We start from the raw sequence: 22,576 nt of genomic DNA on the forward strand, positions 1-22,576 counted from the left end.
TGAGATTATTTCTCAGAAAATTTTCTCAGAACAATGTCTGTTCGGTTCCACATGTATAGACCAGTGTGGAGCGTTCTAGCTCGGGAGGGCCCAACAACTTGCCCCACTTTCTTGTGTAATGAAAAATATTGTTTTATTATTCTTCAATGCAGAAGCTGTTGCTATTCCTCATCCAAGCTTGTGTTCTCTGCTTCCAGGTGTTGACTGAATCCTTGGGTATCTGGGGGTGGTCAGGGGAAGAGAGAGAAGATTTTAATGGACCCTGGCTGCTGCTATGGTTCCCTCCAGCGAAGTTAGAGCCCACTGACTTTTTCTAGAAAGAATATGACCTTTGCTGACAGATGGCAACAGAAGTCCTTTAATCAAAAACATCCAAGGTCATTGGAACTTTTTCAAGGGATACAAATGGCCTGCTCCCAGAAGGTGCTGTTGCTTCCTGCTTAAGTCCATCTCCACTTAGGTACTTACTGGGTGTGAAGATGTTAATAGCAGAGAGCTTACACATAGACATCCAAGGCAAATATTTATAAACCTATTACTAGAAGTCCAAAGACAGTGTCCTTGAAAGGATGGGGGGAGGGGTTACCTCTTTCAGGCAGGTTCTGAAGCCTGGGTGACCATGCCGGTGCATTAATGATGAGGGGAACGATGGGGCCAGCCAAGGGCATTTACGTTCTGCTGAAGCTGGCTGGAGCAGCTACTACCAGAAGCGCACAGGGAATGTGACTCCTGCCTCTGAAGAAAAAGGCCTATTTTTTTCAAGGCTGAAACTAGAGAGTCTTTCTTTTCCTGAACAAATGGAGCCCCTCTCCACTTCAATATTGCATTGAGCAGGCTTTTGAACGGACAAACATTTGGGGGGCAAGGGAAGTGGGAGAACTAGAATTAAATTCCATAGAAATGAGAATTGCACTTAGGAAGACTTAAAGAAGGGGTTTCATTGGGGATCCAGAAAGATTGCTTCTCCTCTAACCCGGGACTAACCAGGAGGACGCTTCTGCCCAGATAAAGGCCAGGCATTGGGAGCTCAAATCGTTATTTTGGAGAAGTTGACGAGTATCTAAAACCATTTCCAGCCTTTGAGCTGGATGGTGACTCTCCTACTCAGAAACCCCAAGAAACGGGAGGGGCCCCAATTTATGTCGCGGCGGGGGGAGAGTGTGTGCTTTCTTGGCCTGCAGAGTCTAGGCTTTCTGAGCAAGATCCCTGGGGCTGGCTTGCCTGAAGATGAGAGGGGTAAAAACCGAAAGTGCTTGGCAGCCCTTCCTGAGCGGGCCTTTTTGTGAGGGGAGGGCAAGAGAAGCCAAGTGACCCGCATAAGGAGCGAGTTGGAGGCGGGTGACAGCCGGGATCACCTCCCCGAGCGCCTGGGTAGTACACCGCACTCATTTTCCCTGTAACACAACGCCCAACTGAACAGAGGTTTTGAGTCAAACAAAACAAAAAAGAAAAAAATAATAATTCCTAGAAAAGGTGAGAGAGTCAACAGCCGCGGAGGCACGAGAGGCAGAGAGCAGAGGAGAGGGGCACAGAGGAAGAAAGAGGAGAGGAGGGAGGAAAAAGGAGGAGGAGAGAGAGGGGAGAGACGAGGAGAGGAGAGAGAGAGGAGAGAGAAAGAGAGGAAAAAACATGGCGCTTGCGAGCTGTATGTGCAAAATCCGCAAGGAATTGCAGTAAATTCCTTTTTGTTTGAAGAAAATTTACAACTTGGTAATAGACCTTTTTATGACCTATTTGCGGTCGTCATTGGCTGCGGCTGGTCATGTGCAGGCGCCGCTCGCCTTCACGGCCTTTTTCCTGATTTCCCAGGCGAATTTCGCCCCGCATTCTGCCTTCCTAGAGCCTCACCCCCTCTTTTTCTAACCTTTGTCTCTGCAGAGGTGGGTTCCAGTCGCCGGCTGCGGGAGTGCGGGGTCCGCAGCGGCCTCGGCTCCCGCCCGGCGCCCCACTTGGCCCCACCGCCGCGCCGCCACCGCCCCCGGAGCCGGCGGGGAGCCCAGCGGGCGGGAGAGCCCGGAAGGAGCCCCGGGCGCCCAGGCCCCCGCCGGCGCCGACACGGCCGGCCAGGAGCAGCCGGCATGCTCCGGGTGACCTCCGCCGCGCGGGTCCAACATGCGCGGGTGCCCGCCGCCCGGAGCGCGCGTAGCCCGGCAGCGCCTAATGGATTACAGCAGCCGCCCCGGCCGACCGCCGCCTCGAGCTCGGCAGCCTCCGGTAAGAGTTGTCCCCTCGCCGCACCCCGAGCACCGCCACCGAGAAGCTCGAGGCGCCTACCTCCTGGGGCAGCTCGCTGAGCCCGGCCCGACCCCCTCCACTTCCCCGGGACCTGTGGGTGGCTGTCTGTGCCCCCTGGTCCCTAATCACTCCATCTGTGAGCGGGCGTTCCCTGGGGCCCCGGGTGGGGTCGGTTGAGCTCGAAGAGAAGCCCCATTTCCTCTCGAGATTCCGAGAAGTGGATGGCGGCAGAAAGGACTCCCCTGCCTGGATGGAGAGCCTGACAATCCTCACCCTGGGAAGAGGGTGTAGACGGTTCCTGGACGTCTCAGCTTTGCTGGGGGTCACTAAAGGCACTCTGTAGTATAGAGCAGTGTTTTGCGGTTTGTCTGTGGTCAGAGGTACCGGGAAGGCTAACAGGTGTTTTTTGAGGGTTGAGGGTTGAGGGTTGGGGCTTGGGGTGGGGGTGGGGTGGATTCTGTATACCCACGACGTGCTTGGTTAATCTGGGCTTTGGTGAGTGATGCTGATTTCTAAGATTTATGGTTTATTAGGCCTTGTGTATGACATGGAATTTTAACTATTTCTGTTTCTTTAGTTCTTAGAGAATTTTTGTAACGACTCAAGAAATGTTCCTCCCCCAGCTAATAATCTGTCAGGTGAATTTGGATTATTTTATGTCGCAAAATGGATGCATGTTTTGAGAGGTCATAGTATCAGAAAATCTGGTGCAGGTCTCGGGAAAAAACCAATAGACATTTCAGAAAGCATGCCTAAGTTCAAACATCGTGTGTGTTTCTTATTTGCCAGAGTAGGAAAATAGTAGATATTTTGCTCTGTAAATGTACTGTCGTGTTTTTTTGCATACAAAAAAAATGTTATACAGCAACGTTTCCCCCTCTACTTCAAAAGTACTGAACCAAAACATTATCTATGTGTCAAAATAAAATCCTTGGAGGAAAAAAAAAGAATGCTTTTTTCTCCCAGCAATTTTGAATGGCACTTGAGGATGCAGTTCTCAAATCCTATTGCCTATTCCCTCATGGACACGTTGTGAAATATTAAAACCTTTGCACAAATCTGCCGCATTGCGCATGAGGTTGACCTGCGCATGGCGGAGTATCGTCCCCAATGCACCTAGCGACAAATCCTAACTCAGTATTCCCTCAAATATTTCAGTGTTACTGTGTTGGCCGTAAGAGCATTTCAGAACAGTAAATGACATCTTTGTAGAAAGATATTTTTAGTAATTAACGATGGAATCACGCTCGTTTCAAAATGGAGGCCACGATTTGTGGCTAGTTGACGTCTGCGCAGTTGTCCTGCATCCCTATGATTACTCACAAATAAACTGAGTGTTTTTTTTATTTGGAATGTCTGTATTTTGTAGCTATTTCTCTACTATGGTACAAGGGCTGTAGAGATCATTCTTTCGTATTGACAAAAACCATTACGTATTGAAAAGCAGGCCCCTGGTCGGGGTCTCCTAGGCCCTCCCCTGGCAGCTCCAGAGCCTGAGGAGCCCCTAGGTCGGCTGGGACCTGGGTGGGGGTGGGGAGGAGTTGTGGCCATGATGGCCAAGCCCTGGTGTTCAGAGCTTCAGTCGCTTTTCCCTGGGTTCGGTGGCTGAGCGCGCCCAAGTGACTAGGAACCTGGGCGGGCTGCAGGTCCGATTACGCAGCAGAGGGTGATGTCATGGGCAGATATGGAGGACTAGGGGGTTCTTTGTAAGTCCTGTGGTAGCATTAAGCACTTATTGGAACTAAATGGTCCATTTCATCTAAGAATAATCTGCAAATCACATTGGAACTCAGGCCACTTAGTCCACGAGGAGACTAGTTAACGCTTTTACCACTGCCGGAAATGCCCCCCTTGTCCCTGTTAACCCAAGAGAAAATTTAAACGAAATAAACACTTCGACCCTAAGAGCTCACAAGCTGGGGAGTGTCACCTCCAGCGTCCTTGGCCTGAACCTCTATCCGTTTATAGATCAGGGAGCCGATGGCATGTCCGGGCCTTGGTGTCTGCGGGTCAGGCTGTGAGCTGGGCTGGCGCTCTGCGCGAGGACCAAGAAAGAGCGAAGCTCACGATTGTAAATGAGGCCAAAGCACCAGGACTGAAAACCAAACGTATTTTCCTGTCAGATGCTCCTCCAAATAAATATATTTCACCAGAATTCTGTTTTCTGAGCTCGAGAAGCAGGGGAAATCGGAACAAAGACAGTATTTCACTCTGGGCTGGCAGGCAGCTGTTAGAGGTATTTACGGCCTTGCCGCAGTGCGGCAGGGCAGGGCACGCGGGGCCACCGGAAGCTAGGGAGAAGCCACCAAGAACTCGGAATTCCGATTTAAGTCCAATTTAGGGCCACTTTTCCGGAATTGGCGTGAATAGATACCCTCTTTCTAGGAACTAGTCCCTTAGACTTGATAGTTGTGCAGAATGAGGGAGAAGTTGTGCTCTCTGAATGTAGGATCGTTTTTCCCCCCCACCTTGATTAACGACTCAGGAGAAGCCGTGCACTAGGTGTGAAATTGCTGATCCAAATGACAACCTTGAGAGCATACATTGGCAACATGGCGATCTTGTTGGTTTGGCGGAACAGGGCTTGCAAATCAGAAAGCATAGTTGAGGCTTTTAATACAGGTTTTCCCGAAAAAGTCTGTTTCCTGCCTCTCTGAGGTGGGAGGTCCAAGCTCCTCTGCAGGTAGGCGCTGGAGCAGCGCGCGGTGTCGCACCCCGCACAGCGCTGCGCACGCCGCCGGCACAGCTCAGTGCGCCGAAGCGCCTGCCACGCACGCCCGCCCGGCGTCCGGCGCATGTGCAGTGAAATAGCCCAGCCCGGGGATCCAACCAGCACAGCACGGATGGGGGGAGGGGGCGAGTGGACGCAGAGCAGGAAGATATAACACGATCTCTCCACTCCTCCCTCCCTCGGGATTCGCTACTCGTCTTTCCTTTATTCCAGCCTTCAGTCTAAATATAGCCAAACATCTTGCCCCTGACTACGTTATTTTCAATCATCTTGACTCACCACCCCACCCCTATTTAAATCTGTAGTTTAGAAACAGTCTGCAAATACGAGCTAGTGGCCAAAGGGAACCAAATCCTTCAAGGTGTTAAAATACACACACATTTCTTAACACCTTAAAAGATTTTATATATGTGTGATCCTCGGGGAAGCGTATAGATTTTTTCAGTCTGGTGCTTCTGCTTTGGAAAAAGGCCTTTCCTCTTGGCGCCCGTTCAAACCGCCAAACTTCAGGCCAATCCTTCAGCCGGACCATTCCCGGATCTTGTTACGCCAGCGCAGCACGTTCGAGGGCCCTGTGGGGGTCAGCGGCTCGGCGGAGAGCGGTCAAATAAATAAATAAACGGACAAACTAGAGGGATTTCCCGCCTGGGCTCGCCTAATTAATGGGGGATGCACGCTCAGGGGCCGCGAGCCTGTTGTCGGTGCTGGGCAGGTGGGGTGGGAGGCGGCCTCAGGGCCCTCGCGACTCCTTCCGGCCACCCGAGGAGACACTGAAGAAGGAGTTTACAGTCTCCGGTGCGAGAAGACCTCCGCCCGCGCGAGGCAGCCCGGCCTCGGGTTTCGGGGGCTGCTGCAGTCCCCCTGCTCGGCTGTCTGGCGCCTTGTCCAGGAGGAGGCGCTGTAGGACAAGCGTCTCGCCGGCTGCGGCGGCGCGGGAGATGCCCTGGGAGCGGGCGGGCGGGGGAGGGGAGGACACGTGACCCCGCCCCGCCCTCCACCCGCCGTCCACCTCCGCCGGCAACCTGCTGTCGGCCTCGGAAGAGGGTCAGCGATGCTGCGCCCACTCCCAGGGGGCCGCTTCTCGGGACCGACAGCAGAGGCAGCCACGAGGCCCGGGAGAGCCTGAAGGCAGGTTCTGGGGTGGCAGGCCACCTCACTTCCTCCGCCTTCCCGGAGGGGGCGCGATTTCCGCGTGCTGGGCTCCTAAGAGCAGGAAACTAGGGTCCCGTGGTGGGACAAGCTGCTCCCAGTCCTCGGGATCCCAAACAGCCCCCTCATGCTGGAGTGCTGTTCTTGCTGTTCTTTCTTGGATCCTGGGACCCAGATTGGACAGCCTTGAAAAGCACAGCGATGCTCAGCGCCTCTTCTGGTAGGCTGACAGGCCTCCTCTGGCTTACCTAGAACCGGGCCGGGTTCCGGGACTCCCTCGGGGCTCCTTGAGGGCCAGAGCCAGGGCGAATCCCATTGACCTTGCAGCTGGAGAACTCCGCCGATGCTCATCTCTACCCTTTTCCACATCACCCACACGTCCTTCTTTCACCATTGCTCCTATTTCAGGCCTTTGGTGAGCGCCACGGGGTGTTTCTTGCACCTTCGGTGACACCTGACTTCAACAACTGGCTCTGATCCAACCCCACTGATCTTCCTTTGTCTCCTGGCAACACAGTCTTTTGCCTCCCTCTTTTCTCTACTTTGGGGCAATGATTCTTCATGAAGGCCTGCATTCAAATCTCTTGTTTATAATGCAGGTTCCTGAATCTCATGCCAGACTTACTGAATCAGAATGTCTGGGACTTGCATTTTGTAAACACTCTCCTCCAGGGCAATTAGGATGCACGCTTATGTTTAAGAACTACTGGTCAAGGGTCTCTCCTGTATCTTGTATGGTTCTTCCGTCTCCAGGAGACAAGTTTCCTCTACTACTGAGTACCCCCGTAGTTCCAGGGGCTCCCTCCCTAATTGGGTTTTCTAATGTCACTACCCTATAGGCTGAGTAATTGCTCCCACTTAGGGAAGGAGACATTGATCCCTTGCTAACTTGGAGATTTCAAAGAGATGCATAGGTTCTGGGTTCAGACTGCCTTCGTTCATATCTTTCCCACTTACCTGCTGTGTAACCTTAGACACTTAGGGCAAACTCTTGGGGCCTGTTTCTTCATTTAAGAAGTAAGGATAATAAGAGTACCTTCAAGGGGTGTTATGAGAATTTCTACTTTCATAGCGTTGCTGTGTGCCAAGCACTGTTCTGCTTTACATACCTTAACTCACAAAGACAGGCCTAGGCTTGGTCACACAGGAAGTGGCAGACCCCGGAGAACATTGTTCTGGGACTCTTCCTATTGCTGTAGTGGGCCTCCTAGGTGTTTAAATGCCCCCTTCGGTGTCAGTGTCTGGCACCTGCCTACAGGTTCACTTAAGGGCCATACCCAGGAGGAAAGTACCCCTCACTCCTCAGTGGGCAGATGTCAGGGAGGGGACGCCTCACACCCACAAGGGACATCTGCAGCTCCTACAGAGGGCGTCAAGTCTTTCCAGAGATCAGGCCCCACTGTCCACCTCCTGGAGTCACCTCCACCACCACCCATCAGTCATACCTACCAGGGCAAGTACCCTCTTTTCAGTCTCTTTAAATCTGGGACAGAAAAGCAAACGGCCAGTGGGCAACAGCAGAGGAGGTGGGTGTGCCCACTCTCCCCAAATCTGCTTGTGCTCCAAGATCTGGGCTCCAGGGCCCTGGCTGAGTTGCAGCTCCCGTCTTGGGTCCCTGTCATGCCAGGGTGTGTCTTGGAGAGGACTTACCCCCCAAATCTCCATCAGCCTTTCCAATTTTTTGAGATTCTTTATCTTTTAAAAATAGTTGTATAAATACTGCTTCCAGCTACAACGCACACACGTGCGCACACCCCCCTGCAACCAGGTTCCATCCCTTTGACTTCTGCCTATAGACATCTCCTAAAAGGCCTTCTGCAGCCCTTGGCCAGGCTGCCTCTCTTGGCTTCACCAGGAGTCTACCTGGGTCATGTTTCTTCTCAGCACACAGTCTCTTCTGCTATCAACCGTGTCAGGCAGAGGCAGCCCACAGCACAGGGTGGTGCTGCAGCCCCCCAGCCACCCCCGACTCCTGTGCCATCTACCCTCTATTCTTGGTTCTCAAAGGACTTCCATGACCACCCCAGACCCTGCCCTTGGGACCACTGGAGCCTTTTCCAGCCCCTGACCCCACCACCAGAGATGCCACCCCAGGGCCCATCCTTTTGGATCCCATCTCTCACTAATGGAGTTTTCCTCTGGGGTCACCTTTTCTTCCCAGAGGACACCAAGCCAGAGTTCCAATAAGTGGACTCCATTTTAGGGGGTGGGGGTGGGGGTAGTGGGAGAAGTGTTCCTCTTTCAGTGATAGAGTACAATGCCAACAATATGGAGTCATATTTGTCTCCTGCTTGATACTCCCTGCTCAGCTCATCTCTGGCTCTACCCCCAGCCTATGTACCTGTGTCCCTAAGTACCAGGCCTGGGCAGTCTCTTCTTCCATCTGTCCCCAGCCTAGGGAGTTCATCCAAAGTCCCATCCCCACCTATCCTGGTTGTTTAGACACTTAGAGAGAAGAACTCAATAGCACCTCTGAGCAAGAGACCTCTGAGCAAGAGGCTGTTTGGGTGGGCAAAGGGCTGACCTCATTACATTTGGAGTGCAGCTGAGGCTTCCTGGGGCCCTTTCATGCTCTCCTTCCTGGGAGCTGCTCTGGCTTCTGGGTTGCAGGAGCCCTGCAGGGGTCCCTATCTCCTGGGAGGTCTCTGGGCAGGAATTCCCAGGACTGGCTCTTTCCAGCCAAATGGGGAGCAACAGTGCCCAGGGTCCCACTTAACCCAGAAACTAGTTCCTTGCAGGTTTTTAAGAAGGCTTCAACCTCTCCTCCTCCACCACCTCTTCCATTACCGCCATCACCACCACTGAAAATCCTTGGGAAAACCCCGACAAATTGGCCCAAGCTAGTCTGCCATTCCCCCTGGTGCTCAGCCTGCTTACTAGACTGTTCTTCACTATCCCCACTCTCTCATTCTTCTACAGAAGCCCAGGATACTGGGGGCTGAGGGGCAAGGGAAGACCGTAGGAAGGTAGACCCTCTCTCCTTCATCACCTTGGCTGGCTGTCCTAAGACTAGAAAGTAATTGAAGATGTCTGCCTCAGTATTTCCTTTCCTTCTTTTCTCTATGCACAGCTAGTTACTTTCCTGTTATCTAAACATACAGAGTAGGCTATGTAATTTTACTCATCTTACATAAGCCACAGTGAAGACTTCAACCAAATCCCAGTCACCACCTTTCTTCACCATTCATTCAAAAAATAGCTACTGAACCCAGATTAGGTGCCAGGCATTGTTTCAAACACCACCTCCTCAGCCTGTCTTCTCCTTATCCCATCCAACATAAAAAACTCATCACAATAGCCTAGAAAGTCATACATCCTTTGATTAATTCTATTTCATTAATTTAAGGAAAAATAAAGCTTTTCCCAACTCCAAACTTTTTTATAGTGGATTAACAGGGACTAATTTTGAAGCTGCTCTCCTAGTGCTAACAGAATCAGAAAACATTTTTTAAAGAGTTGATCTTTACTAATATTTTAAAAACAGATACTACCAACTGTAAAAGGAAAAGATCCTCCTTAGTGGCTAATGAGAGGAAAACAGGGAGAAATAGATGCCACACAGTCCAAGCTAACAGCCCCCTGCTTTCTATCTAATGAAAGTCAAATCAGGAAATGGGTTTAGAAATGGCGAATGGGTGGAAATTGGGATGCAAAGTGATCTTTGTAGAGAGGGAGGTGGGCTTGATGGGACTTGCTGATGAGAACTTTTACAACTGAATTTGATTTAGAAATCCTGTGTGTATGCTCTACAAATCTACACAGAACATCCATTCTGTTAATTGCAATAGTCAAAATCACACATTTTCAAACCGGGGGCAACTCTGGCAGGCTATGGAAGATGCTGGGGGTCAGTTCTCTTTATTTACTCTCCTGGTGGGAGCTGGGGGCATCTTTCTCACCCTCACCTCCCCAAGCATAGAATGTCATATTCACGGGGGAGCCGTGCTCAATCCCCAACCCCTTTTCTTGGCTTTCTCAGCAGGAGCGCACGCTCCCTCCTCCTCTGTTAGGATCTCCCTCTGGTGGGGGTGGCAGTGGAGGGTTTGGGGAGGATAGGATCCCACCCAGGTTTGGGCCCCTGAGACTGTGAGCCCCGAGCCCTGTGGTTGGGGGCACTGTGGGACTGGGGACATCTGACTTCCTGGGCTTGGGTTCCTTGAGAGCCTCATTTGCTTCCTCACACCCTGTCCCCTTCACACCAGGGCTGTTTTATTGTTTTATAACCTTCTTTAGAGCTTCAGTTGCCAAAGATTCCGATGGGGCTATCTTCCACTTTCTCACTTTACCAAACCCCAAGTCTTGCTGTTTTAAGCAGTTTGGTCACTTGCAAAGACTTCCCTTTCAGATCTAAGCAAATTATAGAAACCTCTAGGCAGGGGCTACCTTCAACTTTCACTGAGCCCGTCTACAACAATACAGAGCCAAGTGTTAACTCCAACTGCCACCCCCAACCCCAAGCCCACCCAGCCTCTCCCTAACCACCCTTTTTCTATTGAAGCTTAAACAAAATCTCAACTTCTGGTATAAGCAAGAAAGAAGTAGCCTTTGACTTTCCTCTTTATTTACCACGTCTAGAGCCAGAAAATGATTGAAATAAAGGAGTTGATGGTACTCACAGCGAATGCAGCGAAAGAATCATAAGACATGCCCACCAACCAGCTTTTTTCCAAATAGCACTATCGCCCAACTTAGACGTCTCTCAAAAGATGCCATTTGAAAAGCCCAGGGTATTGATATGAATATGACCCCCCTTGCATGCTGGATATTTGGAACTATTTAAATGTGAGGGAACAGTTGCAGTGAACCTTTATTTAGTGAATAAAAGTTTAAAGCCGAAGGTTATTTATGGTTCTGCAGAGATGGGACCTGAGTGGCTATTTATGAGCACGTGATTCCAATAAACTTTGTTTTATGGCTTGAGAGTTGACAAGCCAAAATATAATTCCCACCATAAATTAGGTTAAGAGCATACAAGTGCAGATGCTTGGTTCCTGGAGCAGCGATAGGAAAGTGAGAGGCTCCAGCTAGCGCCGAGCTCAGAAGGAGACAGTTCTACTCCCAGCTCCCCTGCCCACTAGGAGAGAAAACCAGTAAGTCACTTATTACTTTTCCCAGGACAACTCCAGGGGTGGGGGATTTCTCTGCCTCCTCTTGGTCTTGTCTGCCTAGGGTGGAGAGAAGTCCCATCGAAGTTAATTCTAATTTTAGCCTAAACCTAAATTAACAAATGGAATAGGAATCCCGGTTTTCTCCCCTCCCTTCTGGGCATAGAAAGTTAGGAATTGAGGGTTCCCACTTCACAAGAGGGACTTACTGTCTCTCTCCTGCCCATAACGGAGCATCTGCCTCAGAAGTGGAATAAAACCGTGGTAGTCTAGGTGGAGAAAGAAAGGATGAGGATGAAGATGGCTTTGCCTCTGAGATTTCCCAGAGAAGACTGCCATCCTAGAATAAAACTAGAGGAGACAGAAAATTTAAAGCTGGACAGCAGCCCCTGTGAAGACCACTGCTTTGTAAGATTGCTTTGTGGGTTCTCCAGCAGCAATGCTGACAAAATGATGTCATATCCATAGAGCTGGATAACAATCTAAAGCATTGCCATTTACCTTTAAACCCATCGATTTTCCTCCTCCTTGGTTATCATTTGGGTCCTCATTTCCCTTGGAAATTGCTCTTTGTTTTGAATTGGAGCAGAAGGGGAAGGCAAGTCCCAGCCATGCCTGGTCCTTCTTTGGGAAGAAGACAGGTTTTGGCGGGTGCTAGTTGGGGCTGGGGAATTTGAAACCAATCTGAAACTGGAAAAGGGGACTGAATTGCTCCCAGCGCGAGACAGACGGGGAGCTGGGGCGGGAGACAGATGCAGCGGCTGCCCCCTCCCCAGTGGACCTGCGCCCACCCGGCCGATTGTGCAGAAGGAAACACACAAAGGCCCATTTTCTCCTCGCTTCCCGTTTTCCCACTGGGGAAACCCTGTTACAGGCAGCCCAAGTCGGGCCAAGCAACCAGTAAGGTTTTGCCCAAGGGTGCATGGAGTGGGGGAGGTGGTAGGGGCCATACTCTGCTACTCCGTGGGTCCGCCTTTGAGGACTGCGGTCTCTCGCTCCGCGGAGAACTTGGCGCAGTTCCTGGGGGCGGGCACCCGAAGCAAGGAGGTCTGGGTATTGGTGGGGTGTCTGGGCCTTGTCATTTTTCTCTGTATCATCTATCTCTGCTTTATTATCCTGTGGAATTTAAGTGATCCCCGTTTTCATTGCAACAGGTTCGGGACCATGAGAGACCGCCGCTGTAAGTACCTTCCCGTTTCTTCCGAATCGCGAAGAGGAGGTGCTGATAGCTGCGGAGGTGGTGGGCGAAGGGCCGCGCCAGGGGAGTGGGTGAGTGGGTGGTGGCATACGGCCCTGCCTCCCCCGGCCTGGCGATGCGAGGGGAGCTCGCTTGGAGGTGGAGGATCTAAGTTGAGCTCCTGGAAAATTTTTCTGGGGCCTAGTTCACAGTCACCTCACCAAGGGAACGCCTCGAGCTCTCGCCCTTGTCTCCTTGGGCCTCCCTGGACCTTCGGGGCCTTTCCAGGCCTCCCCAGCTCGCACAGGTGCAGTTCTGCCGCAGTTTACGCTTCTGTTAAGAGCTTGCAGCTAATTAGCAGCCCGCCCTATTAACAAGTGGCGGCGAGCATCGCCTTCTGCTCGAACCAACCTGCTAAACACCAAGGCAACGCGATCCCCCTCCGCAGCCCAGCCCAGCTTAACCCGGTCCAGCCTAGTCCAATCTCTTGTTTTTTATCAAAGGAAGGGAAAAAACAAAAACAAAAAACAACCCTCTATGGCTGCGGGTGTTTTCAGTTGGCCCGCTTCCGGGAAGGGCTGCGAATTCTGAGCTTTACGTGGGAGTCCCTCCTCGCCCCTCCCCCAGCCCCAGCCCCAGTGGTTTGGGCTCCGGGTTGGGGACACAGGCTGAGTGAGGAGCGTTCACCTCGCTTCTCTGTAATTGCAATTCACGAATTGCCTCACCAGAGCCGCTGGTATTGCAGGCAAACAGGGTGGGGGCGAGGATTCAGTGGGGGCAGAGATTTTGGGGGTCTTGGGCTCAGAAGTTTGGATCTTTCTGAGTTGCATGTGCCGAGGACAGGTACATTTCTGAGGAGGCCTGTGAAGTCTCTAGGAAGACTATTTCATTGAGATGATGGTAGTGGCCCCTCCCTCACTGCGAAACGGAGATGATTTTATTTTAATGGAAGATGGTACATGCGAGGGCGGTCGGAACCAGGCACCCTCCCTCTCTGGTGAGGCGCCCTCTTTCCAGGGTCGGAGAAGCAGGGGCTTGGCTCTGAGCCAGGTTTCTTTGCCCTCCAGGCTGGGCAGCCTAGTCGACTCCCTGGGGGCTGCGCTCACCCCCAGAAGTGGAGATTCTGCCCAGTATATGGTTTCCCTCTACGAATCAGGCTGGCTCAAGTGAAACGGGCTCTGAGCTCCAGGCTGGAAAAGCTGGTGTCCCCAGGACCCCCTGGTCTTGCCCCCTTCCTGTCCATGCCTGGCTCTGGGTGCTTATCTCTGCCTACGCTCCTGGCTTGCAAACCCACATTCGGCACCCTGTAGCTGAACACAGCACAAAAAGCCCGAGAGATCAAAAGCATTTGTATGGGCAGTTGAGGGGAGGTGAATATTTAACGCTTTTGTTCATCAATAACTCGTTGGCTTTGACCTGCCTGAACAAGTCGAGCAATAAGGTGAAATGCAGGTCACAGTGTCTAACAAATATGAAAATGTGTACCCTTACCGGGGTCCCCACCCGGCCCAGCAGGCTCCCCCAATTTGTCTGGATAAAGTCTAGGCCCAGGGTCCAGGAAGGCGGGCACGTGGGAGAACTTGGCATTAGGGGAATTTGGGGGGAACTCCCTTGGGACAAGAGAATTGGGCATGGGGAAGCCTTGGGAGCTCTTGTTAGAACTGACACCCAAGAAATCCCTACAAAACAGCCAAAGTGCTGGAACCAAAGGATGGGGGGTGGGGGGAGTGTGCAAAGTATAGAGTAGAAGCAGGCAGCCAATTTTGCCAGGCTGGGGGGCCGAGGGGATTTCTCCTGTTCCACCCTACCAGGCCCAAGCTGAGGCTTGAAACTAATTTTTGAATCATGAGGGAAAAATCAAAACAATCAAAAAAAATTTTTTAAACACCTTTGGCACGGTCAGGGATCCAAAAGCCCACTCGAGCTCGGGCATCCCTCTGCCCCCGAACTCCATCAGGGCCCTGAGTGCGTCTGTGCTCTTGGTGCTCTAAACCAAGAGGTGAGCCCCAGACCGCGCAGAGGCGCTGGGGCGGGCGCAATTCATGAACTTTTGTACTCTTGTGTGCTGCTGTCGGCAAAGCAAAAATAATGAAACTTTGTGATATGTTTGTAAATGATTTCGAATGACCCCTCGCCCTGCCCTTCACCATTAGCGCGCTGGCCCCAGCCCAGGGTGGCTCGATGCCTGCAAGCAGCGCCTGCCTCCGGGTCTGCAGCAGCGGCGGGACGGGACGGAGAGGCCAGCCGGGCTCAGGGCCCAGGAAGGTAAATGCGCGACTTCTGGGAGAACTAGCTTTGTCAGCCAACCTGGCTTGCCCCAGCAGTGGGAAAAGAATGGGGGGAAGATATTCCCCTCTTGCCTCTTTTTCTTTTGCCACTGTGGGCATTTGCTCCTTTCTGGAAAATACCATTTGATAAGGGGGGGGGGAGTTATTTGGATCCGGAGAGGGGGGTAATAAAGCCGCCATTTCTGGGATGGATTATTTTTTCTTCTTTTCTTTCTTTCTTAAGAAGACTGTCCTGGCTCCTTGGCTGCTCGGTAACCCCAGCCCTGGTACAAGGATGGGGAACTCGTTGCTGCAAATTGTCACCAAGCCCTTCAGGCCACCTGAACCATCTCTGAAAGTGCGCGTGGCTGAGTCCCGGCGGTGGCCGCTCGGAGGAAGAGGCCCGGGCTGGCAGCAGTCTGGGTACCTGCTCTGGGAGGAACCCGGAGGTAGTAACGTTGTCTATATATACCCTGTAGAACCGAATTTGTGTGGTATCCACATAGTCACAGATTCGATTCTAGGGGAATATATGGTCGATGCAAAAACTTCACGTTTCTCCAAAATAGCCGGAGTCGGAAGTGGAGGCCAGAGGCAGCCGGCGCGGGTCAGTCCTCTCTTTCTGTTTTATTACCTTGGACTCCAGGAGGATCGACTGAACCTGGTGGCAGAAAGCAGCCTTGTCCTCAAGAAGACCCTCACCTTTAAACAGAGGCTCCTGTGTAAACCTCTAATTGGTTGTATGAATTCAGGGCCAAAGGGCTAGGTTTTGGGGGACTGCGGAGTGTGGTGGGAGGCCAGGTAGCACCCTAGCTCTGCCCTCGAGCATGAGGTTGGGGGATGCCCAATGAGGGGGCTCACTGGCTGTTGACTGTCCTGTGGGAGGAAGAGGAGCTGAGAAGAAGGAGTGCAGGGTCCTTTGGGGCCCATTTGGGTGAGGTGGAGGTGCCCTCACCTTCTTCATCGCCCACCCCTCAGTGGCACGGGCAGGGGCAGCAGGGGCCTCTTGCCATAGCGGCAAAGCCCAGCTTTGGCTAGAAACACCCCGGCCTGGGCACTCGCAGAAAGCTTGGCGGTTACTCATTGCCTAATTTGATTCAGGCCAGCCAGATCGTGGTAACTTTTGGGTGACCCTGACGAAGACAAAGCCGGGACTCGGCCTTTGTATGGCAGAGTCCCCGTTCCCGCGGGCGGGCTGGGCGGGTGGGAGCCCTGCCCGCCTGGGGTACTCTCCGCAACTCAGAGACCACCTCCCCCACCCGCCTTTTGGTGCCCTACACCTGGACAGATACCGGGATTGAGTTCCCTTGGAACTGTGCCCACTTTGGGGGGCTGCTTTCAGGCCGGGGTGAGTGGAGAGGGCACTCGAGGTTAGCAAAGTCAGTGGCGGACGAAAGCTGGGATTACCTGCGGGAACGAGGGTGCTGGGGAGTAGAACTAACATTAACGTCTGGTGGGGGCCCTCAAATGTGCCACGGCGAGTCACTTGATTACACGTATGTTATTTAGTTAAATTTGTGAAAATTATGAGATGCTCACCAACCCGGTGATAAACTCGCTCCCTTGCTATTGGCTGGACTGGTCACATGGTCACCAACTTTATTCAGTTGACAGCAAGTAGGAGGGCCCTATGGAAGGAGAAAAAAAGACAACACGAGAAAAATTAGTATTTTCTACCTTCTGAAATTAATGGCCATGAGTTCGTATATGGTGAACTCCAAATATGTGGACCCCAAGTTCCCTCCGTGCGAGGAATATTTGCAGGGCGGCTACCTAGGCGAGCAGGGCGCCGACTACTACGGCGGCGGCGCGCAGGGTGCCGACTTCCAGCCCCCGGGGCTCTACCCACGGCCCGACTTCGGTGAGCAGACCTTCGGAGGCGGCGGCCCCGGGCCCGGCTCGGCGCTGCCCACGCGGGGTCACGGGCCAGACCCCAGCGGCCCCAGCGGCCCCTACGGCGCCCCAGGAGAGCCGTGCCCTGCGCCCCCGGCGCCCCCGCCCGCGCCCCTGCCCGGCGCCCGGGCCTGCAGCCAGCCGGGCGGCCCCAAGCAGCCGCCCCCCGGGACGGCACTCAAGCAGCCGGCCGTGGTCTACCCCTGGATGAAGAAGGTGCACGTGAATTCGGGTAAGCCCCCCGGCCCAGCGACCTCTCAGTCCCCACCCCAGCCCGGTGGCCCGGGCCCCGGGAGAGGGTGCGAGTTGGTGGGGGCGAGTGGGGCTTCAATGGGCGCCGCAATTGCTCTCTCCATAAATTTTTATAGCCGAGGGAGCAGGCCAGGACCATGTGGCTGGCTGCTTGGCTGTGGGCGAAAAAGGGGGTGGAGATGGGGGTGGGGTGGGGGAGGACTCCATTTTCAGAGCGGAGGGAACACGGTGGAGGAGAGGCGGCTTTCCAAAATGCCTGGGAATTCCGGCGCTGGCGGTGGGCCGGGGAGATGGGAGCGCATTTAGGGATCCCTGTCTGCCTGCGAGCCTGGGGAAGTGAGTGGGGGTGAGGGGGTGGGTGGGAGGAAGCGTGTGCGCCAGGGAGAGGGCGGGCAGGAGGAAGAGAGCGGCCGGGGAGCGCGGGGAGGGCGCGGGCCTCGGGGCGCGCCAGGAAGTGAGCGCCGTGGCGAGGGGCCTAACTAGTGGCCGGGCGCTGACCTGAGTGTGTTGTCGGTTTTGTCTCGCAGTGAACCCCAACTACACCGGCGGGGAGCCCAAACGGTCTCGGACGGCCTACACCCGGCAGCAAGTGCTAGAACTGGAAAAAGAATTTCATTTTAACAGGTATCTGACGCGGCGCCGTCGGATTGAAATCGCTCACACCCTGTGTCTGTCCGAGCGCCAGATCAAGATCTGGTTCCAGAACCGGAGGATGAAGTGGAAAAAAGACCACAAGCTGCCCAACACCAAAGGCAGGTCCTCCTCATCGTCTTCGTCCTCTTCCTCCTCCTGCTCCTCCTCAGCTGCCCCTGGCCAGCATTTGCAGCCGCTGGCCAAGGACCACCACACGGACCTGACGACCTTATAGAAGTGGGGACCCTGGGCCCATCCCTCCCTGCGCTCTCGGCCGAGGCGAAGCTTTGGGGGCAGGCCGGGCCTGCTGTCACCTCGCTGGGCTCTAAGGTACTGTAGGGTGGACCTGGGACACGCAGGCCGCCCTCGGACTAGGTTAGCATCCTGCCCGAGGGCAGCCCCCTCCCTGGAGCAGGGATGGGGGTGGGAGGGGGGCGGGATTCTCTCTCGAAGTATATTATCATATGGCAGGAGCTACTGAGAACAGAAAACCTTGGCGAGTCATTAAACTCATGAAAATCTCCGCTGTTGGATTTTGAATTTGCAAATGAAGGTTGGATGCTTTATCCCAGTGTGAATTTGAACATTCTCCCCCACTCCACCCCTCCAGGGATCTTTGTGGTTTGCTAATGTGGGGGAGTTGAGGCAGAAGGTTGGCCACCCTTGTGCTAGATGCTTTCAGTGGAAGTAGGAGAGCTGGGCCAGGATTTCTGAACTTTCTGGGTTGTCTATATAATTTCCAGTGTGAAAAAAAATATTTTGCTCCCGGTGGCCCCATGCCCAAAGAAAAGAAGGAAGTGGAAACGGGTTATTTTATGTTTAGATTATATTTGCTTAAATATTTATTTGTTGGGGAATGGGATACAGAAATAACTGACATCTTAATGCCAAAAATCTTAAGATGGTGAAAGGGGCTGAGTTTCAGGGAGCAGAATCAGAGATGTGTGGATTTACTTCTGGCTGTAAGCGGCATTTTGAACTCCACCCCCTCCCCACTCCCCGGAAATGTGTGTGGGGGGCCCTTAACCCTTCTAGAGGGAAGCAAAGGGTCCACTCAAAGTTGAGTTCTTGAAAATATATTTCCACATGTGCTTTTCTCAGCACTGTGCTTACAACCAGTTCTGGGTGATTAAAGGAAAAGGGAAAAAGAAAGAAACAAATGGTCCAACATTTTCCTTCTGGGGAAAGAAAACAAAACCTCTATGTTCTGGGTCATTAGATAACGACTGAATTTCTGTTCCAACTGGATTCCAAATACCCCATATAGCAGTATTTTATAGGAGTTCGTGTATGGCCTATAGCGGAGAGGGGATGTGCAGTAGGGAGAAAGTGGGTAAGTGAGGAAGTCTTGCTATAAAAAGAAAAAACTAATGGAATCTAGAAATCCACAAAACTTGGTCTTAGGGTTTTTTCCACTGAAGTTTTTATTTTTTAAACAAATCTAAGTTTTTCTCAACCCATTAATTGGAAGCAGAAATTGTAACAGTATAAAAGTTTTCAGGCCCTCTTCCTTGCCTTGAGAATAGTGGTTTAAAAACACTCAAACAACAGGAGAGATGTTCTTTAGTCATTTTTCTTATGCCTTGCCTGGGAATCATTCAAAGCTCATTTTTCTAAAATGCTGACCCTTAAGGATGAGAGGGAAAGAGTCAAAGGTAATGACCAGAGTTCATATACTCAAATGAAACAGGGCTTCGGAAGTTTAAACCCCAAAGCCTCAGTCTCCAAAAAGAAATGCCTGGGGTAGCTACCAAACAGTGACAGGAGCCGGGAGGGAGTAGGGTGAGCTTGAAAGGGAGATTCAGAATTGGGCTATTTTTTCAATGCTTCAGAACACTTTAGAAGATTTCAGAGATAATTAAAAAAATATATTTAAGGGAGGGGGGGTGGAAAGACTTTCTCTACAGGCGTGTTCTTTGGTTCAGTGTCTCCTGAGAGCTGAGGGCAGGTATTCACTGGAGTCCATAGACTGAAATTCCACTTCTCTAAAGTATCTTCCAAGCCTTGGTCTTTTGTATTAGACCCTGGGGACAGCTCTTTGTTCCTCCTTGGGGTGAGCCTGGCTCTCAGACTTGCACATGGCAATACTTGAATATCTCCATGTCGGGATATTAAAGATGGATATTCCTGCATTATTCGCATCATTGTTTCTATGACAAAAAGCACAGAGTTCATACATAGTCAAGACGTCTTTTTTCTGACGCCCTCACGTTGAGAAGCTGAAAAGGTATTTTACTGGAGTTCGGCTAAATTACAGAATCAGGTTCATCCAGAGGACAAATTTTCTATTCGATTAGCTGTATTTCAGCTGGGAGGACTGACCTCTAAACCCTTAACCTTTTGGACTCTAACTACCCTTCTCTTCTTTTTTCCCCCTCTAACATGGAGAGCAGTCTTTGGATGTAGCATTTGAAAAGAGCCGCTGTCCTTAGGCAAGTTGCAAAGTTGCTAAGATTCTTTCCTAAAATGCAAATCTGTGAATACATTGAACCTTGTCCTCGGGAGGGGGGAAAAGTGTATATTTTCACAACATCCAACTATATATATATTATAAAGATTATTACATAGATTTTCCCCTTCCCAGAAGTTCAGGTCACTTACCCCAGCTTCAGACCAAATGCCAAAACTACTTAACTGCCTTCACCCCTGCCACAGAGGAAGGACAAGAGGCATGTTTTGATGAAGAAAACCCAAGCTCCTTCTCAAACATAGCCCCACTACTTTGGAAGGTAACTTAATCAGAGAAACAGCTTCTTTGTTTATAAGTCTCAGCCCTCCTTCTCAGCTTCCAGGGATTGTCTTTTGAAATGTTAATGGAGCCTGGATGGCCCAGAGGGCAGCCCTCAACCCTGAGGTCCCAATCGGACCCCAGCGTCCATTTGGGCCCACAGGAGTGGGGCAAGGAAGAAGCAGCACCCCCTCCCACCACCATCTAGGGCAGGGAAGGAAATGAGTTTCCATCTGGGAACAAGCTCTGGAGAAAGCTAGATGTGGAAAGCCTCAGTGCCCATTTGCTTTTATTTGTTTCCAGTTTGTTCCCCCAAATATGAGCCAGAAGTGTTTGTTTTGGTGTTTTTTGTTTTAAAGCTGTGTTGGGGTTGTGACTGGGGGGGAGTGAAATGTTTGCTGAGGACATTGCTCCTCAGACTCCCATCTTACTTTGTCCACTGCAGCCTTTTGTTGGGAGATGACATGGTCAGTCAGCCCCACGGTGTCTGTTCACACAAGATGGTTTTTTAATAGAATTGACCAATGTTCTGCTGCCACTGATTAAAGTATTATTTATACTAATTGTTGCCTGTAGTTTTGATGTAATTCATTGATCTATATTTGAAATAATAAAAGGTGTAGCGAAATCACCCTGTTTTGTGCCTCCACAGCAGCATTCTTCATTAAGTCTTCTAAAAGCTGACATTCAATATAAACTTTTTTTTATTTTCTGCAATACGCCTGGCCTGTGAAGGTTAAACTGTAAGGCGTAGCACTTCTGTCACTACCCCCTCCCCCATACACACTCCCAATTTGGCCACCATGTTTTGTGAGTATTGGGACGCCTGGGGGTGCATTCAGGCTGCCAGGAAGGTGGTGGGCACTATTTTTGAAAGGAAAATAAGTAACTTCCTAGGCTAAAAGGGGGCTCTAGATTGGCTCTCTGCATGGTCCAGGTCAGCTTCAGACCCCTTCCAGTCTCTCTTTGTGAAGTGGTGGGTGAGAGACCTCCCTGCCCCCCAACTCTGGGAGAGAGTGTGGGGTGCTGGGTTCTGGGCCGAGCCTGAGGTGGCCAGTGGCTGCTCGGACCTGACCCCTCTGGCCTCCGATCTCCGGCTCCTTCTACTTTTCCTGTGCTTTTCAGCACCACTGGGCCCTCCAGCACCTGCCCCTCCTCCCTCAGCGCCCCTCCGCCCTCCAGACGACAATAAACATTCTCCACTATAAAAAGTGGCATGCCCTATTTTTATCGTGAGGGCCTTTTCACGTCTTTGCCTCTGCCTTGAAGAAGGGGCCAGGACAGGAGTCCCAAAATAGATGAGGGGGCTTGCTCGCGACAGGAAATGAGCAGAATGCATAAAATCAGACATGTGTCCTTAATATATGGAAAGGCTCGCCTCAGACGCGTGGACATGGGTATTTATAAGTGCGCAGACAGAAGTTTAAATATTCAGACACATTTTATGATTGTCCTCTGCCCGTCTTCTGGTTAATGGCTCCTCCTGTGCCCACCAATACATCAATACCACTGTGTGTATTGAATCGCAGGCAGGAATGAGGAGGAAGCGAGTCCGTAGCCGAGCCCGCCTGAGTACAGTACAGTAAATCGGGACCCTCGGCAGACGGCGCTTCCCGCCCGCCAGCCCGCCCGCCATGTTGGGGAGCCCTCCCTGCCCCCCGCGCCGGGCTGGGCAGCCGGGGCTCGCCGGCAGCCGGGGGAGGGCCTTTCATAACCCAGGGAATTTTCAAAGTGCGAGGAAGATGATAAGAATAGATTTCTACAAGTCCCGACCACGTGATTGGAGAAATAATTAATTCAGCACGTCCCTTAAGAAACACGGAGTCGTCATTAATCTGCCACGCAAAGGGCTCTCTCCGACTTGGAAAGTGCAGGATCCCAAGAATATCACCCGCCGAGGGGGGCCGCGCGGCTCCCCCGGCCCTCCACCCTCGGCTCCCGGCGGCGGGCGCGGGAGCGCGGCCGGCAGGTAAATATTTTGGCGACTTTTATTTCTGCAGATTTAAATCCTTAATGAACTTAGCTGTCAGGGCCGCTGACAAATAGTTCCCTTTGCTTCCTGATTTGGAACCGCGCGCGGGCGAGAAGTTGTTAGTGGCTTGGATGGTGACCTTTGGTTCAGCGAAGCTTTGCACTTATGAAAAATTACTGAGAGCGGCCGAGTGTGTGTGTGTGAGAGGGTGTGTGAGGATGCGAGGGTGTGCGGGGGGCGAGGGGCGAGGGTGCCTGCGGGCTGCTCAGAGACAACGGGAGTTGTAAAAAACCCGCCCGGCTGGGGGACGCGCCTGGCGCACGCGGGCCGAGGTTGCCCGGTCGCCTGTGTCTACCGGGAACAATGGTCGCTGTCAAGGCATCTGCTGCCTATTCTTAAACCGGTGAGAAAAGGCCCCGGCCCTCTTTTCAAGC

General features: G+C 52.2%; 2 protein-coding genes across 4 annotated transcripts; both read left to right on the forward strand.

Annotated features, from left to right (window-relative positions):
• Positions 1-1,741: 1,741 nt before the first annotated feature.
• Positions 1,742-15,861, forward strand: LOC147916309 (uncharacterized). 3 transcript variants are annotated; one of them, XM_087435418.1, is made up of 5 exons: positions 1,742-2,214; positions 12,375-12,400; positions 14,551-14,662; positions 14,909-15,113; positions 15,234-15,861. In XM_087435418.1, the coding sequence occupies exons 1-5, from the start codon at positions 2,113-2,115 to the stop codon at positions 15,428-15,430; spliced, it is 642 nt and encodes a 213-aa protein (XP_087291544.1). In that variant the 5' UTR covers positions 1,742-2,112; the 3' UTR covers positions 15,431-15,861. The 3 variants fall into 3 exon arrangements, with proteins under 3 accessions (XP_087291544.1, XP_087291542.1, XP_087291543.1); XM_087435416.1 differs by having other exon boundaries at positions 14,909-15,861; XM_087435417.1 differs by having other exon boundaries at positions 14,912-15,861.
• HOXD4 (homeobox D4) lies at positions 15,859-17,867 on the forward strand. The gene is made up of 2 exons (XM_087435415.1): positions 15,859-16,789; positions 17,337-17,867. The coding sequence occupies exons 1-2, from the start codon at positions 16,354-16,356 to the stop codon at positions 17,675-17,677; spliced, it is 777 nt and encodes a 258-aa protein (XP_087291541.1). The 5' UTR covers positions 15,859-16,353; the 3' UTR covers positions 17,678-17,867.
• The last annotated feature ends 4,709 nt before the right edge of the window (positions 17,868-22,576 follow it).

Source organism: Ceratotherium simum, chromosome 9, assembly GCF_057802395.1.
Source record: "Ceratotherium simum simum isolate JZ-2026a chromosome 9, ASM5780239v1, whole genome shotgun sequence".
Taxonomy (NCBI): Eukaryota; Metazoa; Chordata; class Mammalia; order Perissodactyla; family Rhinocerotidae; genus Ceratotherium; species Ceratotherium simum.

Excerpts from the sequence above, each read along its gene's own strand:
- LOC147916309 (XM_087435416.1), top strand. The coding sequence starts at position 2,113 with ATGCGCGGGTGCCCGCCGCCCGGAGCGCGCGTAGCCCGGCAGCGCCTA. Across the intron at positions 12,401-14,550 it reads GACCATGAGAGACCGCCGCT|CGCGCTGGCCCCAGCCCAGG; the intron begins GTAAGTACCTTC and ends CTTCACCATTAG. Across the intron at positions 14,663-14,908 it reads CGGGCTCAGGGCCCAGGAAG|AAGACTGTCCTGGCTCCTTG; the intron begins GTAAATGCGCGA and ends TTCTTTCTTAAG.
- HOXD4 (XM_087435415.1), top strand. The coding sequence starts at position 16,354 with ATGGCCATGAGTTCGTATATGGTGAACTCCAAATATGTGGACCCCAAG. Across the intron at positions 16,790-17,336 it reads GAAGGTGCACGTGAATTCGG|TGAACCCCAACTACACCGGC; the intron begins GTAAGCCCCCCG and ends TTTGTCTCGCAG.